Genomic DNA, 19701 nt, shown 5'->3' with positions numbered 1-19701 from the left:
GGGTGTGCGTGTGATTTAAAGCTTGAGATTAGTGTCAGTTTGACATTCAAGAGTCTTTAAACATCTGTCATGACATTTCTATTGGCGTGAGGGGGGTTTCCCCTTTGTTTACGAGCTAGGATCAGTGGGCATTAACCCATCTGGGCACATGTTTCAAATTAAAGTACATATAAACTGCTGAGAGTTTAAGCACATGAGATGCATGAATGAACCACGGAGGTCCAGGGGAAAGGCAGATAATAAGGGTCTAGACAGACAGATCATTGTTTTGATCCATTTTTTTTTTATATATATTTATCCAGGCTAAAAATCCTAGCCCAGTCCAAAACAGATTAGTTACATTTATTGTGGTGTTTATTGGAAAATACTGACTGATTTGGTAATCAAGAGGACCGTTCCAGTGGCCAGTGATATTAGAGGTTTTCGCACCAGGTAGTTCTAGGAACTAACCACCAGGATGGTTCCCCGAGACAAAAAGTTCACACCACCAGTCGGATCTTTGAAGTGACGTAAGCCATGCTTTTTGTTGTGACATTTATTCTGCAGACCTTTATTTCGACAGCTCTGAGAACGCCAGAGAACACAGCTATCACATTTTGCCTCTTCATTATTTTCAGATCTGTTTAACAGTCCTGTCTAATACGTTATTAGATCAGAAAGCTGCGTTCGGCCAATCAGCGCACACTTACGTCACTGGTAGTTCCTATTGTGTTGGGTTAGACCCTACTCTGACATAGAAGCATAATTTAATTCCCCCAAAAGGAGTTCCTCAAACTAAAATCGCTCTTAGTTCCTGCAGTGCGAACACGCCAAAATCCGGGTACTTCCGCCAATAGTTCGAGGAACTATGAAAAGGTTCTTCCGTTGCGAAAGCCCCTATTATCTAAGGTGCACTTGAAACATTTGTAGAGCTCTCAAAAGTCTCTAAGCTAACAGATTGATGTAGTGCAGTTGTGCCCTCAACATGTTTGTGAATTGACAGAGGAGAGGTTCAGGGCTCAGGGTTACTTGATGCTCAAAGAGACTCTGTTGAGAACACAGGTCATATAGGAGATGAGAGGGACTGGGCGCTGACCTCCCAGGTGGCTCTACTGTCGTCCCAGTCCTTTTGTATTAACCAACTCAATAAATCCACAGGTGCCAGAACAGGTGGCCTTGGACACCTGTTGACATTTATTTCCTACAGACTAGTCATGCTTTAGACAGTGGCATGTGGCCATTGTAAGGAAAGGGACCGACATGTGAGCCGCAAATTCCTGATCAAGATGAAAGAACTTTACTTTTACTTGTGAACACGGTTTGTCTTGCGTCATGAAGTTACAGCCATTTACAAAATGGGTAATTTAAGGCTTTCCCTGGAGGAGACTTGTGTTGCAAAATGCATCTGAATTTTGTAGGAATGTTTTAAGCATTTATACGGCTTTTAAGAAAAAAGGCTTTAGAGTGGAGACGACAAATGGACACCGGCAATTAGCAGCATTCCCGCTACGCAGAAACACCCGATCCGGATTGAGTACAAGGATCAATACGCAAAGCAGGGAGCCAACCATTCATTCTCATTAATAATAGATTAGCAAGTTATCATTTTCCCTTGTGCGCTGAGCGGAAATGTGTCTGATGCTATCAGCTGCGGTTGTTTTAGTGAAACTTGTCCATTAACGGGGTTTCAGACCTTTTACAGGATTTTGCTTTCAATTAACTCTACATCAAGCCAGTCATTTTGCTCTATCGGCTCAATATCTCCAGTTTCCTTTATTAACATGCACAATTCCCTCGCTAAATCCAATGCATTGGCATCTGCGGCAAACTCTCACGTGACGGATATGCTTTTAGGCAAAGTGACGATCTGCTGTGAAAATTTGAAACGCAACTTATCATCACTTCGCTTTTGCAGGACGTGAGAGAGAGAAAAGCAGAATTCAATGGGCCGAAGAAGAGAGATAAACAAACTATCGGATAAGTAAGGCACTAAAAAAATAAAGGAAAAACAATCCTCAGTGGGAATTCTTTCTCTAAGTGATTACAGTGTTAGTCTGCTGTTGAGTGTGCCACTTTCTAATGTTATTAAATTATTTAGGAGAATGTGCGGAACAGAAATTCTGGGCACAATTATGCATATCCCTCTGTGAGGAGCATTAAAGTAATGGCTTTCCTCCTACGACACTGCTGGAGAATCAATCTTAAAGGGACAGTTCAGACAAAAAAGAAAAGAAAATGCTGTCATCGTTTAGGGTGTACTCACACTAGGCGATCTGAAACTTGCCCTGGTTCGGTTGACTAGTGTGAGTGCTCCGTACCGTGCCCGGGCGCAGTTCGTTTAACCGGACCAGGCCGGCTTGGAAGACGGAAAAGCTGTGCGCTACTGTTATCATTACGACAGCAAACACCAAACTATTAATACTTGGATACACTTTTCGATTAAATCAAGTATATTTAGGTTTATAATGGGCCTGGATCTCACCTTATTGATGAACATGAATTGTAGTTTGCGAGTAAATTTGCAAATTACTCCTTCAAAGTCAGCTGCCTCCGTAATAATCTTCTTATACGTGCAGTGCAATCAAGTGAAAATGATAACTCTTTTAGGCAGTCTATTAGCGAAATGCTTCTTCAAATCAAAAAGTTGCATCCTGAATGACATAAGCATGCTCCGGCCCGGTACGTTAAGTGCAATGTGAGTGCAGGCCAGGTGGGGAGAAGGGACAATCGCGCTCCGGCGCGGTACAAGGCAACCGTGCCTAGTGTGAGTACACCCTTACTAACCCTTGTCTCGTTCTTTTTTCTGTGGAAGGACACTACTCAAAATGATGAAAGTGAATGAGGACTGAGATTGTCAAGCTTCAAAAAACATTGCAAAAGTACCCTAAAAGTAGTCCACACATTCTTCTAAAGTTATACAAATGTTTTGTGTGAGAGATTTAAGTTGTTATTCACAGACAATCTTGAGAATTCATGAAACGGGTAGTGATGTTGTGAACAAATCATACTTCTTGAATTAGATTTTTAAGATGACCCAGTTGTAGATTCATTCATGAATCGGAATTATATGATTATTGAGTCATGATTCGCTCATAGAATTTAACAACTCGCTGGAGGGGAAGAATTTCAATTAATACATTTTCAACACAGGTTCATTGGAAAAACAGGCTTGTGGTGAAATTTCAGCCAAATCGTTTCGCAACACTTTCAACGTAAAACGTCCAGTGAGTCATGCTAAAATTTCATTCAGTTTTATCTGAAGCAGTTTAATGTGAATCTTGCTACGTTTTTTTTATGTTGGTTGCTGTATGGATTGCAGCTCTTCGGAAATAAAATGTTTGGTGAGTTGCGCTAAAGGGTAAGTGAAAATAATGTACCACCTAGACTAAACCCTACCGACAGTGTTAAAACAAGGGTGAGATAAAAATGTGTTTTTCTGAAGCAACCATGACATTTTAGCTTGCTGGTACAAGTCTATGAGCTCACGGATTCATGCGCAATCACTCAATCACACATGCAAATCACAAGTGCAAGCAAACATCAAAATATATTAGTTTATGTATCATGCACTATGGTAAAAGTGTTTTGAGGTCATAACATATTATTGTACAAAGAACTGCGTGAAAATATTAATCGCTAATCTTTCCCTGTACTCAAAATGTGTGTAAAAAGGAATCAAAGTTGTTGGTGTTTTACTGCCACTAGTGTGTATCTCAGCTGCAAACTGTAGAGTATAGGTACATTTTTTTAGAGTTTTGCAAAAAATGTAGACATGAGCATGTTTTTCCAAATGAAAATGTACATTTTCATCACAAGTTATCGAATTATTTTAGAAGACTCATACGGACTACATTTTTGATACTTTTATAATGCTTCTGTGTCTTTTTTTAATGGTTCAATTCATTAAAATTGCACAGAAAAGAGTGACCAGCACTTAATTCATATAATCTTCCTTTGTGTTCCACAGAAAAAAGAAAGCCAGAACTGACAGAAATTAAGATTAAGTAATGTTCCTACACAGCTTGGGTGGAGGGTACACATGTAACCACTGAGGGAAAAAATCATTTACTAAAAGCATTAGCTCAATGTTCCCTCATGTGTCTTGACAAGCTGATGAAAAAAGAGCATCCTGTTAATAGAGGTAAGCTGTATCATATGACCAGGCGGTTTAGCGGAGGTTTAGCGTTACTTTAAACCGGTGCCCATCCTGGAGTCTTCAAAGCCGTGACTCATTATCTCTCTTTCCCACTGTCGACATGATATTGGATCAAAGACGAGACGGGCAATCATGAGGGAATATCGTTACTACCTAATTATTCGGCCCTCATGATAGAACAATAGAGTTATTCTGCCTCGCAGAGAAAACCTTCCTGTTTAGACAGAGCCATCAATATTAAAACACAAACCGGCGCTAGACGAGAGTGCATTCCAACTTGCTTCTCATAGGGCTATTGTTATGATGAGCATAGCACACCGAAAGCATACGCACAATAGGCCGGTGCCATCCAGGCCTCGCTACTGGCAGAGGGACAAGAGGAATGTTTGCATGGGAACACAGATAAGTGAGCATAACGGCTGGTTTGCAGGCAGCACTAGGCTGAGAACTCCTCTAGACAGAAGGTACAGGAAGTTCTGGGTGACTCTGAATGCTTAGGGCAGCCAGGCACTATGAAAGATTAAGGAGCCATGAAATATCACAAGATTGGAATTATTTGGAAAGGTTAACCCAAAGTGATCGCCCGAGACCATTCTAGAGAGCCTCAGGAGTCTGTACACTGCTGGTACGCTGTTACCGAAGGGTGTAATTATGACACAAACATAAATGGTCATAAATCTGGCTGTTTTATTTGCTATGACCTGCACGTAATCCGTGTTAACCCAGCGTTACCCTCAGAGGACTCATCTAGTAGATGGTGAGTTGCAGGAGATATATTCTAGCCTCAGCTACAGTGAAAGGGAGTAATGGGAATTCTGCCAGAGGTTTTCTTTGATTTTTCAAACAAGCTTTAAAAATCGTGCCCTTTTCAACTGTTTACCAAAAAGTTCTGGCATGCTTACTGCAGGTATAATAAAGCTACTAAATACCTAACTAAATACATAACTAAGTATAACTATATAACAAACTATATATATATATATATATATATATATATATATATATATATATATATATATATATATATATATATATATATATATATATATATATATATATATGTGTGTGTGTGTGTGTGTGTGTGTGTGTGTGTGTGGTATATTTTTTAGATATGTGTCTAATCAGATTCAATGATCTATGCTAAGCTATGCTAAAAGTGCTACCGCCAGACCCAGAGATCGGCTGAATGGACTCGAAAACGGTAAAACTCAACTGTTTAACTCTAGGCCTATTTTCAAAAATAGTGGAGTGTTCCTTTAAGTACCACGTTTACTCAGCACAGTCCTATCCTTTCATATTAAATGAGTGTGCATATGTACGGTTTTTGAAAGTCTTTTTCATCTTCATGCATAAACAGCTTTGGGAGAGCTGAGAGGAGGGAGGCAGGGCGCAGTTAAAGCTGTTAGTTAAAGGGTAGCCGTCACCTTGGCACAGCCTGTGCCATTGACTGGCGGGTGGGCAGAAAAAAGCTTAAGTGCTCCTGGCGGATGGACGTGAGACAGGGATGTAGGATTGGAGAGGAGATCATTGGCTAGATGCTGGATCAATGGGGACCCGTTATGAGTTACGTCATCCATCACAACCAAAGCCCCTCTCACCCACACTAACCAAACTAATCAGCTTCCCAAGATAAAGGCCCCTTTCAAACCCATCCATTCACTGCTTATACATCTTTACATTTGCCCTTTTCTACAAGTCTGAGTATTTAAACTTTCACACCATGAATCAGTAGAAAATTTAATTACAGTCCTTTTGGGATCTGAATACAAATGGGCCTGAACTTGACTGGGGTGTTCATTAAAATGAACCCACTGTAGCAGATCCACAACTACAAAACACTCCATGAGACTAAATACAGGTGTGTGATATGCTAATTTTGGACCAAATCCTGTCCTTTACCTAAAATCCTGTATTACACCATTATATTACAATAATAAAGTTATACCATTCAACTACTGTAAAAATATATTACGAAGATATCTGATTCATTTAATTAAAAGGAATAGTCATCATTTACTCACCCTTGTTGTTCCAATTTAATGGTTTTTTTTTTTTCATGGAACACAAAAGGAGATTTTTTTTTTCTTCAAAATGTCCAAGCTGCTCATTTCCACTGGACTGGATTTTGTGTTCCAGAAATTAAGAAAAGTCATACAGGTTTCAAACAATATGAGAGTGAGTGGTGTTCAATACTGGAATTTCTAACTTCGATACGATACCTTGAAAAATATCGATATTCGATACCATTTTCGATACTGCCATTTTTCAACAGATATTTTTGACAATTTCGGTAATTTTGTTGCAATAGCTTACACACAGCACGGATGCTTTATTTTAAATGTTGAACTAAATTTACAAAAAAGGACAAGTAAACAGTCAGCAATAAAATAAGAACAAATAAACAAATTGCGAATGATAGCACAAAAAAATACAATAGAATTAAAAGACAGGAAATAAACATGGCTTTACGTTTTTCAGGTGGGTCTAAAAGTAGTATTCGGGTAAGAAATACTTTCCTTAACTGACTGTTTACTTGTGTATTTGACAATTTAAGCGCAATAAGCCATGAAAAACAACTCAATTTGGTACCAGCGAGATGTTTGATAGGCGGCTTTATGTGTGCACCACTTTTATAGTTCAGTGGTGCACACTTTTAGTGTGAGCAAGAAACCTGCTGGAATGAGTACAATTATGCGAAACAAAAGCCCTACTCAACTGGAGCGAATGAGACGAGTGAGTGAGAGGAGACGAAGGGAGAGTGAGAATGGGCAGCTGGTATCAGCTGGTTCAGATAATCTAGTATCAATACGTATCGATATTTTTGAGAACACTAAGGGTGAGTACATAATGATAGAAATGTTATATTTGGGTGAACTATCCCTTTAACTTATAAAATCTCAAATGTTTCCATGCCTGCAGTTTGTAGGCAATACCAAATATGGGCAGTAAAAGCATCTAACCTAGAAACAGTCTGGCCAAGGTTTCCCAAACAGGTAACATAATATAAATACTCTTCAAGTTTTGGGAAGCAGCCTCCTACAGCGATAAAAAAAACAAAGGTTCTCCAGGGAAATAAAAAAAATATTCTACTCCAGGCACCATGAACTGAACATGTGGTGCATATTTCAGCAAGAATGTTAGAACATAGCTGTTTAGAAGAGCAACTCACGAAACGCAGAAGAAGATCAACAAATAAAATGTGGTTCATATTGCCAGCCTGCCCAATATTGGAGGCCTGAACAAGCCAAGTGTGTGGGTCACATTGTACAAGAACAAAGAACATTAGTCATTGACAATTATGGGGTCAGCACAAAGGGGAGGAGAAAAAAGGTTATGATGGGAGTCAGTGGAGGATGAGGAGAAGCCAGCTTTAATGCTGATGAGAAGCAGGGGACGTGAATTCCCCACAACAAAATGCCATAAGCTCTCAGACGCAAGTCTGTACTAATGTGATTAGCCTCTCATGTCTGTGATTACATAAAAACGCTTTATGGATATTAACAAGCCGAAATGCCCCCACAACCCTCATTCTAAGATGCTGCACAGGGGCTTTTGGTGAAGACTCTTGACAATGCAGCAACTTCTTGACAATGTGCACTGTGCATGTTTTCTTACCACATAGTATATATTTGATGTGACATTGTGCCTATAGACTACAAGAAAAATCATGATTTTCATAATTGGAAAGATATACGGTCTGAGACCACTACTAAAAATAATACACTGATATTCTAAGTTTAATCTACAGAGACGTTCAATTATGCACTATTTTGTGTAAATAAATGAATAATTACACATTTAAAATGAAAATGAATTATTTTGCAAGGCATCACAATATTATAAACTACAGTATGACAATGGATATTCATGTCATTAAATTGGTATTAAAAATTAGTGTTACTAACTTACTTCAATTAATTCAATTCAATTATATGATGGCAAAAAAAAAAATCGCTTTGGATAAAAGCATCTTCTAAATGCATATATGTAAATGTAAAAATAAGTGAGATAACCAACATTTATCATAAACTATCCAATATCAAAATATGAATTTAAAAAGAGTAAAAAAAATAATAATAATTATATATATATATATATATATATATATATATATATATATATATATATATATATATATATATATATATATATATATATATATATATATATATATATATATATATATATATATAAACCTTTTGGACCACACTACATGACATTATAATGTACGGTGATCATGTGATGCATTCGGGTCCTGCAGGCTTTAATCTCGTCTTGACGATGAGGTCATCCTCACAGCAGCAATGTTATAAGGTGTAAGTGGCATGGGAGGATGACACACTCATCCGTATGATGGTTCAAATAGCTTTTATGGCTGTCCTTCAGTCAAGGACACTGGATGATCCTGTCATAAGATGACAGCATGTTATCCTAGCCACAGCTGAGAGTTTGGGGATCTGCCTCGGGCCCAGCGATCGACCATCGTAATTAAGCTATTAATCTCACATCATTAACCCCCACTGACCAGTCCTTTAATTCATCGCTGTGATATTGCCGTTCTGCCTTATGCAAACCTTCTGCCCTCTCCATTTCTCCTTTTCGCCATCTCTTCTCTGGTGTCTGTCATTGAAGGATCACAGCTGGGGACTAACAAAATTACCTTGCAAGTGCCACTCGATTGAGGATACGGTTACTTTTAATTAAAAAGAATCAATTTCTATTCCTGTCAATTTCACTCAGTGACCATATGGACACTTGAAAACACAATCCAATTTGCCGCCGACCACCCATTCGGCCCTGCCTAGCCCGCCGGGAAAACAAAAGCTTGCTTAATTGATTTATAGAGGTAGTTTTCTACATAGCGCATCGAGAAAAAATGTAAAGGGTCCTCATTTGCAAACGTTTCTCCACTAACAGAAGGCCATATGTTTGTGTTGTCATTTAAACACCAACAGGATACCAAATATAAAGAATTAGATCAAGTGGGAGAAAAATGAAAGCTTTCTCTTTAACTTTCAGGTGGGATTTTTAAGGCACCTTCATTTATTGCTCAAAGAATTGAATTGTCTCAAACCGTCTCGCTATTAGAGAGTTGGGAGTGATGGGACAGACAAAGGATCAATATAAACTGCCTTGCAACATATAGAGACAAATAGCATCAGAAAAATTCAACTGCAACTGGAAAATGAAGATGAAAAAAAAAAAAAAAAGAGTAGGTTGAGAAAAACAGCTAAATCAGATAAATGCAAAAAGACTGAAGAAACTATGGCTTATACTGGCAAATTTTCGCAGCATCCTTTAATGCTTAATAAATGGCTTGTAGATTTAGAAATACATTGCACAAAACTAAAGCAGGCCTATAGTTCAAAACAGTGTTGCCGAGTAACATTTTAAAAGTTAAAAGTAGTGATGCTACTAACTGAACTGAATTTTCAGTAACATGAAGGTAGCTTGACATTTTAAAACAGAGTAGCTTTACAAGTAACAACAAGCTTGAAGCTATTTTTCCAACACCAAAAAAAGATGCCTCTGTAGCAATTCTTTTTTGTAGTGGTATGGATGGATGGACGGACGGACGGACAGACAGATAGATCGATGACAGACAGATAGACAAACAGACAGATCGATGACAGACAGATAGACAAACAGACAGATCGATGACAGACAGACAGACAGACAGATCAATGAAAGACAGATAGATCAAATGACAGACAGATAGATAGATTACAGACAGACAGACAGACAGACAGACAGACAGATAGATAGATGACAGATAGATCGATGACATACAGATAGATAGATAGATAGATAGATAGATAGATAGATAGATAGATAGATAGATAGATAGATAGATAGATAGATAGATAGATAGATAGATAGATAGATAGATAACAGACAGACAGACAGACAGACAGACAGATCGATGACAGACAGACAGACAGACAGACAGATCAATGAAAGACAGATAGATCAAATGACAGACAGATAGATAGATTACAGACAGAGAGATAGACAGATAGACAGATAGATGACAGATAGATCGATGACATACAGATAGATAGATAGATAGATAGATAGATAGATAGATAGATAGATAGATAGATAGATAGATAGATAGATAGATAGATAGATAGATAGATAGATAGATAGATGACAGACAGACAGACAGACAGACAGACAGACAGACAGACAGACAGACAGACAGACAGATAGATAGATAGATAGATAGATAGATAGATAGATAGATAGATAGATAGATAGATATATAGATAGATAACAGACAGACAGACAGACAGACAGACAGACAGATAGATAGACAGACAGACAGACAGACAGACAGACAGACAGACAGACAGACAGAGTCACTAGATATTTAGATCAGTCATTTTGAACTTATTTTGTCTAATTAGTTTACTTCTTTCAGAGAGAAAATGACTGAGAAGACTATTATGTAAACCCTAGACACCACGTCTGGAGGAAGCAGTCATGAAGAAGACTCCAATCAAGCAATTTGGGTGGCTTTATGATCACACAAATGAGACAAACACCTAAACAAGACTCGAGGAACAGCCCCCAGTCTCCTCGCAGGAGCTAATCTTGTCTTCTTTGAGCAGTCAGAATAAGAAAGTGCCTTCATTTTTCATCCGTCTGATTTAGGTAGGATCTGTTACCATGGTGATCAACGTTCGCGACGCCCCACCCTGTAGTTCTGGCTCCACTGCCCTATAATTCAGAGCGTTGCAAAGCCAGTTCTTTCATGTTTAGCAACTCAACCCTCTCTGATTACAGACAACAACACGAAAAAAAGACCATTTGTGGTAGTCAATATTTAACCTTCCCTCTATTTTTAGAGTTTTATTTGTTTGAGCCATCTTCAAAAAGTATTTATACCAAAATAATGTCACCGTTGAGCAGTATCACACTAGGATTTTAGCGTCTGAAACCTTTAGAGTACTTGTTGAATCTAGAGAAAAGCTCCTGGAGACCTGTTCTCAAACCATCAACAGCACCTATAGCAGCTACAGCAGCATGCGATGACACTAATGAGGATGTGGTGTTAATGTGCTAGACAAGGACATGCAGAAAACTCCACAAAAGACATGTAACCCATGGCAGCAATGAGTAAAATCCTGTAATGTTTATTCACAATGTGACGACGGTCAACATGAAACAGTATTCATAACCAATTTTTTTTTTCACAGAGATGCTCCAGTAATAAATTAAAGCCAATTATTATTTTCATGTTATTGGCGATAACTGATGAATGGTCGATATTAAAATTCTATACTATTTAAGTCTAAACAAATTAAAAATAAAACACTGAAATCAATTGTTTTAAATGCTACTTTTTAAATGCTACCCGTAAATGTATGCATCACAACACTATACTATAATGTACAATATGAAAAATAATTCATTTTGAGGCTAAAGCTTACATTGAATAGTTTTATTAAATTATCAGTTCTTAAAGATTAACTTTAACTGATCGTTAGATGATGGAAAAGGTCATCTGAATGTAAAAATAGGCATGAAACATTAAATATCCAATGCTACTGATAAAAAAAAAGAATAAAAGGTTAATATTGGCCAATGTTCTCTGTATTGCAGAGTAAAACTGGAAAATCAAGGAGGGGGAAAAAAGGAGGCACACAAATTTTACAGGCAAAGTAGATCCCTTGTCCATTGTCAATAGGAGCACAAAGCACCTCTTACTCAGAGGACACTTCCACAACAAGCAGCTTTATATTAGTAAATGCAACAAATTTCTGTGCAAAATCAACAAACTTGAATATGATTATTTTTTTTTTGCCTCAATCGAATTTTCTGATTACTATTGCGATGACTCCATTTTGCTTGCGGAATTTCACAGTTCAAAAGTAAATGTGACCACACCTTAGGGTTAGTTCACCCAAAAATGAAAATTCTCTCATTAATTACTCACCCTCATGTCGTTTTAAACCCGTAAGACTTTCGTTCATCTTCATCAACACAAATTAAAATATTTTTCATCAAATCTGAGCCAGTTCTGTACCCTCCATTGACAGTCTATGCAACTACCACTTTGATGCTTCAAAAAGTCCATAAAGAGATCGTAAGAGATCCATATGAATAAAGCGGTTTAGTCCACATTTTCTAAAGAGACACGATCACTTTATATGATGAACAAACTTTCATTCACATATAAACATTGATCAGTGAACATAAATAGAAGCTCAACCGTACTTGCTTGACGAGCGAGAACAAAGCTCAGTTTTACAATCTCTTTATGAGTATTTTTAAAGTGTCAAAGTGGTAGTTGCATAGACTGTCAATGGAGGGACAGAAATCTCTCCGATTTTATTAAAAAATATCCTAATGTGTGTTCCAAAGATGAACAAAAGTCTTACGGTTTTGGAACGACATGAGGGTGATTTTTGGGGGGAACTAACACTTTTAAGACTTTATTTTATCTATTGGGAAGTTATATTGACATTTACATTATATTTTTAGAATTGATTATGAAGACAACCTTTTTTTCTTAGGCATATTTATTACATATCTTAGTCAATTTTGATTGCATGTTGAATTTAAATGAGAATTTCTCATCAAAATTTGGAAAAGAAAAACTGATTTGATGACACGTTTTGAATTCAAAATACTTGAAAAACTAAAGGGATTCTTCACATTTCTTGAAATACAGTTAGAGCTAATTTGCATCAGAGAAACTTTGAGAAAGCAAGATTTTGAATCACAAAGGCTTAGCGACTTTGAGAGTGGCTAAAGGAGTCAAGAGAAGATGCTTCAAGGTTACTCTTATACAAGCACTGCCTCTGAACAACTGAAAGATTTAAAGGTTAAACGCAGAAAGACAGCGAGGGAGAGAGAGAGAGAGGCCTAATGGAATTACAGCAGCCTTGTGACAGCGGTGCAGATGGGTCACATGGTGAATTAAATGGCTCTCTGACCCATGCCAGAACTGAGCCTTGACCTCCGCTCGAACCGTGGCACCCGCAACATTGCCATGTCATTCACGGTGCATCTCAGCGATCCGCACACTCATTCACAAGGACAATGAAGCGGAGAGGCTTACGAGAACCGCCTTCTGATCCACGGCTACATAGAAATGCATCGCTCATCTAAGCGTGAGTAGGCCCGGGGAAAGTTCAGGTGAACAGACTCGTGGGTAGCTGCGAACGCTTTGTTTGAATTTCGGGTTCATTTCGTGCCAAGGGAGTGAAGCATTAGTGTGTTCACTCATGCCTGCAAACAATTCCACAATGCGATGCACTTCCAATTTCACAAGGCACAGGAAAAGGCACAGGAATAAAATGACTAGTCAGCTGAAGTGTTGTACTTACTGTCCGCCTGAGAGGAGAAATGCACGCAGCTCAGCAGTAGCAGAAGAGGAAGCCCGACGGGCAGGAGGGGCACGGACATGCAAATATTAGGCACCATGTTCCAGGTTGGCACTGCTCCCCCTCGATCCCCGCTCTGCTCTTGCAGCTCTCACGCAATCATAGACTAAAACCTGCGGAACACAGAGACAAACACGTGTTAGCCTTTGATTCAAGGTAGGACAAACAAGCATATAGTACGAGCTTGATGAATTGAGTGGTCTGCCAAGGGGCAACAGGGTTAATGAGGTAAGCAAATGCTCTTTTATCAAAGTAAACTAAACCCATTATCTGCTGCCGCTTAGCTAAATATCAAAAGAACCAAAGAGAATTGGGAATTCTCAATAACCAGCCTCCACTAAAGGTGCCCATTAAGTTTGTAAAGTGGCTCTACACAGATGGCTCCGGATCTCCTGAAGTGTGGCGGTATTACTGTATAGCCACACACACAGTTCCCTAAGGATGAACGGTGGTTTAAATCAGTGCTCACAATATTAGATGACTATGAAACGGCCAGAATATAGGGGAAGTTGTGTTGAAACTGCAGTTTGCCAAGCTAAGCTGCTCACGTTTAAAGTAATTAGACTTGTCAAGCTAACATTTTGATAAAATACATTGACCGACAATATGTTATAGGTCGTTGTCATACAGAATAAAGAGTTTTTAATGTACTGTAATGCGCTTGGGATAAAAACGCCTACCAAATGCATACAAGGAAGACGCTATATAGAATTTCTTGTTGATGAAAATGAGGCTGTGATCTTTAGATCTTTACAATGGCATGCACTCTATATAAAGGTCCTAGATCACATGTATCTCAGAACTTTCAATGCTGTTTTTTTTTTTTCTTGAGTTGTCGTCTACTGAAAGCTTTTTGGAAAGATTTTCCATCAGTTGAACAATTGCCATTTTATTAAACAACAGTATAATCCATTGAACACACCGTACTTTTCATTTCGGTCAAAAATGTTATATGGCGCTACCATGAAAAAGGTCTATACTATAGATGTATAAATATAAACTTAAGTTAACTTTAATACAATAAAAAAATACACTTTTTTGAAAACAAAACCACTTTCTTGAAACATTTCTTGGACATGAACCACATGAATGAACCAATTTGCTGAATCAAATGATTCCCTGAAATGAAACAAACTTCCAATGCTACTTGAAAAAAGGGCATTACAGGAAAGCATGTTTGATTATTGCCCAAGCATAACTTTTGTGTGCTGAACAGTAAATTTGCATTTTTTTATGCTACACTGCTACTTCTTAAAAAAAATGTGCTTGTTACTAGACTGGTTACAGTATTTCGAAAACAGCTGAGCTATTGTTACGCTGCTGAAAAACATTAAGGGAGTGAAATGGGAGAAGCTAACTAAAAGTAGCGGTGCTACTGCCTGAGACTAGATAACAATGTTTTTCAGTAGTGTAACAATAGCTCAGCTGCTAAACATTAAGGGAATGAAAGGGGAGTAGCAAACTAAAAGTAGCAGTGCTACTGCCTGAGACTAGATAACAACTTTTTCAGTAGCGTAACAAACTTTCAAAATAATGTAATCAGTTGTGCATTACCTAACATCGGCCTTATCGGTTTAAGACATTCTATTAAACAACCCAGTTTGGGTCTTTCAGCAGAGACAGTGTGGGGCGACTACACATCTACACCCTCCTGACCATTTGAAGTCCAGCGCAACTCCAACTCTGGTGTTGTTTATATGACAAATCACTCATACGAGAGCTTGACTTTGACATTGACTTCCATAGCACAATGGCATTCAATGGGGCCTATCAACTGTTTGGTTACTGTCAACTGTTACCCCCATTCTTCAAAACATCATCTTTTGTATTCAGCAGAAGAAAGATTAAAAAAAGTTCCTACTACAGGTTTGGAACAACTTGAGGGACAGTAAATGGACAATTTTCATTTTTTGGATGATTGATCCCTTTAAGGGGTTCAAATTAAATGAAAACATTTTTAACATATTTATATATAAATATGTGAATATGGCCCCTTTGTCAACGTGCTCGATCTTCTGATCTAGTCAGTTTAATACATTTCCACAGAGTGAGTGATCTGTGATTTTAATAAACAAGAATGTGAGTGAGACACAAACTAAGGCTTCAATATATCACAAAGTGATAAATACTCAATACACCTGAGGAGGTGTTGACTGGCCAATTACTAGCAAGCTGATTTCGGATGCATGTTGGATGCGTGCAGATACGCCTGGCTGCCGTGTTTGTGAGATGGTGCCAAAAGAAACAATGAACAAACAAATCCTAAAAGGGAGGCATTTAAAAGTGTGTTTATTTTTTCATCCAAAAGGCTTTTTGTTAATCTTTCTTGACAAGAGGGTTTGTGTGCTAAAATAACAAGAGACGCCGTACATGTTGAGTCATAGCTCGGTTATACCAAAACACCTAGAGGGGTTTTAGTACCACGGCAATCGTTCTCGTAATAAGCCTTTACTACCTTTGGAAGCATATCAAATGAGAGCAGTTGATTAGGTCACCAATAGAGAGGGAAAAGTGAGACAAGCATTACACTTCAGGCATGACCTACATTTTAAAAACACTGCGAGGATTAGCCAACTGATCCACTTTTTTAATACATACCTCTAAGTCAAAAAACAATAATTTAAAACCTGCCTGCCAATCACTAAGCTTTTACACCACGCCCGCATTGTTTGTTCAGGCCGGGGTTACGAAGAGAACAGGTAAATAAACCGATAACAGCACAATAGCAAAGAGAATGAACAAATCAGGTGAGATTTACCCAAGGAGCAGTGATGTTGAGCAATAAACTCAGATCAAACAGTCATCGACCTCATAACTGTTGAGAAGTCACGGTTTCGTTTTTGAAAACTAGGCTACTAGCATACATTACTCAAAATGATTGTGCTTTAAGCATGAATACAGAGGATTATTAAGGATTATGATCTGAATAAGGATCATCATTGAACAAATGGCACTTGCAGTTATTCACGTGCATCTTGTATCACGTGAGATCACATAAATACTGACATTTATGTTCAAAAAATGCTTATACACACAGGTAGCTTTATCAAAAAAACAAAAAGAGTAAAATTTTACCCCAAAAAACAAAAGTAGTAATAAAATAAAATGTTTTTTTGTGTGTGTGCATAAAGTAAATGAGGCTTATTTTTCCTGGAATTATTGTCATGACAATTAAGCACATATCCCCTTTCAAAATTCTCATTACTGTAGGGCAAAGCAATAAAAATAAAAACAACACTGCAATTCAGTCATGAAAATCATCCTGTCTAGACAAAAACTTTTTTGTTTAATCAAAATCAGCATGCCAGTTCAACAAATACTACCAAGGTGTACGCTTACTAATTTCACATTTTTACAATTCAATACATATTTTGTTGTAATTTATTCATGTGATGGGGTAAAGCTGCATTTTTAGCGTCATTACTCCAGTCTTCAGGGTTACACGACCCTTCAGAAATCATTCTAATATGCCGATTTGGTGCTCAATAAACGTCATGCAAAAAATATACAAATAAAAATAAATAAATACACACTTACTGACCTCAAACTGGAACAGTAAGTAAAACAAACTCCCTAGGAATAACCCTACAGATCAAACTGAATAGCGACTATATATTGTGACATGCTAATATGGCATCTAAACTAAGTGAAGGTTCATTACTCCTGCCTTTACAGATGGTCTCATCAGTGTGAAAGCCCCAAGAATCTTGTCGTAAGCCCACTGTGTTCCTAGCATCGAGGATAAATAAACACCTCTCCTTGACACTCTTTAGGCACATCTCCTTCCAACCGCTCAGGCGCCAGTGATTGCTTTTCCCTTAATGGCCCATCCAGAGATAAAGACAACAGGAGAATCTATGGCAGGGCCTTGTGTAGACAACCTTATTGACGTCTTTAGGGAAGATAAAGCTCCTTCCCACAAGACCTGTGTCGGAGAAAATTGTCCAACACCATAAACAGCACAGGCCATGGCTCCCGGTTTGAGCGAGTCAGTGATTTCGACTATGATGCTGATGTTCAAGATTAATCTTTCTTACTTTGACACGTTTATAAAACATATGACCCAAGAGAAAGTCCCAGATAACTTTTAGAGCAAACAGGAGACTGTAAATCTGATGAAATCAAATAAAAGTGGAAGGTAAGCAAATTACTTGGTGCTACACTTCATGTGGGAGACAGTTTCTCTTGACTGAGTTCTGCAAAACAACAACAACAACATGCTCGACATCGGCTTATAACAGCCTTTTGTGCTCAGTTCACAAGCTTCCCGATAGACAATTATTTTCATTAAAGTGGTAACGTCTAACAAATACAATAAGTACAAATTGTACAAATAGCAAAGCAAAACACACCACCACAATTAGGGATGCACCGAATATTCGGCCACCGAAAATTTTCGGCCGAAAATGGCCCAAAAGTGCATTTTCGGTTTTCGGCCGAAATACTTTTATCACCGAAACAACACGGCCGAAATGTTGTGATGACGCAAACAGAAACCGCGACCTGCACGTGCTTGTCTGAAGCAGTATATTTGAGAAACACCCACGTCAGCTCCATGTACAAGCACTGACAGCCAGAGCTCATGTTCTCGATGAGAAGAGGAACAGACTTCACTGTGAGTTCCCACACAAAAATCGATCAACATGTATCACGAAATTCAAACGATAAATGCCGTTTTGACGCTCTTTAATGTGGCATCACTGATCACATCACAGTTCAAGCCGCGGCGCGCGTGAACGCGATCATCTGTGAGCGCGATCGATCATCTCTTCCTTAAGAATAAACATGAATGAACATCTAGGGTATGTTGAGGATACATTAACACTTACTGTCACGTATCATATGTGGTGTAATCGCTCAATCAGTGTTTCAACAGCGAAAAGACGTCAATATAACTGCTTGTAAACTAGCCTAAACAATGTCATGCAACTTTAGCATCACATTTACCTCAGGCAGTCATTCAGTGTCCACAGAATTTTATTCACTAGAGTAAATCAACTCTTTCACTAAATATATTACCTATATTAGCCGTTATATTCATTATATTCTACTTAACCTGTTAATGATATCTTGATTATTTCGTGTATGTTTAAATAAACCTGTCATGAAAATGACAGACACTGTGTATAAATGATTATATTTCAACAACGAATTGGAGAAAAAACAATTTTATTATTAGATTATTAGTTATTGCAAAAACTGCCTTATGTGAAGTTTGCATGTTTGTGTACGATGTTATTTGAGTGTTGATTATTAGACCTAAAAATAAATAGCAACTGAATTTAGGCTAATAGTTTGGGCTCTGTTGTTAACCTTTAATATTAATGTGCAAGTAAGGGCTCCCTATATAGTTTACAGCAATATCTTCAATACACTTTTAGTTATAATTTAATTCATTTAAGAACAGATACTTTTTTTTTTTCCAGTAAACCAATTAAAATAAATAAAAAGTCATTTTGTAAAACTGCTGTACCGAACCGTCAGTTTTGTGTACCGTTACACCCCTATTCTACAGTTAACATATGGGCTATGGCAGTCTTTGCTTTGATACACTATTATGTTGAAGGCCTACAGAGAAAATAAATGTATCTTTAAGCAGTTGCACTTGTTCTGAATGCACTTTCTTGTAGTAACGTTAGTCCTACAGAGAAAAATTTAAAATGCACTAGACCTAAATGTACTTTGTTTTTATGAGAGAACATTTAATTTAAAAACCTTTCTGTAGGCCTGTACATTATTATTTAATGCACAAATGAGTGGGGTCAAGTTAAACATTTTAGTTTGAATTTTATTTTATACTGTGCATTGTTGCAATGTGCTAAATAAATATTGGCATAATTTGTAATTGATTTATTCTTTGAAACTTTAATATTAATTTATGCAATTACAATGCCTTGATTTTAGTAAAGTTAGTAAACAGTCATAACCATAAATGCAATGGTACTAATAATTGGCATAATTTATTTCGGTGTTTCGGTTTTCGGCCTTGGTTTCCTCTTTTTCGGTTTTCGGTTTCGGCCAAGAATTTTCATTTCGGTGCATCCCTAACCACAATGCTTCATGATGGTTTCCAGGGTAATGATATGTCAATGCTAGGGTGTTCTGGATGGTTGCTTAGTGGCCAAGGTGAAAAATAACTAATTCCATCATTTAGCAGAACACTTGGTCACT

At 37.7% G+C, this 19701-nt stretch overlaps 1 protein-coding gene across 5 annotated transcripts in view; it reads right to left on the bottom strand.

Annotated features, from left to right (window-relative positions):
- The window catches only part of ptprfb (protein tyrosine phosphatase receptor type Fb), a 151903-nt gene that overhangs the window by 119076 nt on the left and 13126 nt on the right, over window positions 1–19701 (bottom strand). For all 5 annotated transcript variants that reach the window (XM_079818541.1, XM_079818542.1, XM_079818544.1 and 2 more), the window contains exon 2: window positions 13474–13643. In XM_079818541.1, the coding sequence (XP_079674667.1) occupies window positions 13474–13570 (97 nt within the window). In that variant the 5' untranslated portion in view covers window positions 13571–13643. The remainder of the gene's footprint in view (window positions 1–13473; window positions 13644–19701) is intronic.

This window comes from Gobio gobio, assembly GCF_949357685.1.
Source record: "Gobio gobio genome assembly, chromosome: 6".
NCBI classification, from domain to species: domain Eukaryota; kingdom Metazoa; phylum Chordata; class Actinopteri; order Cypriniformes; family Gobionidae; genus Gobio; species Gobio gobio.
This window is presented reverse-complemented; position numbering and strand designations above follow the sequence as displayed.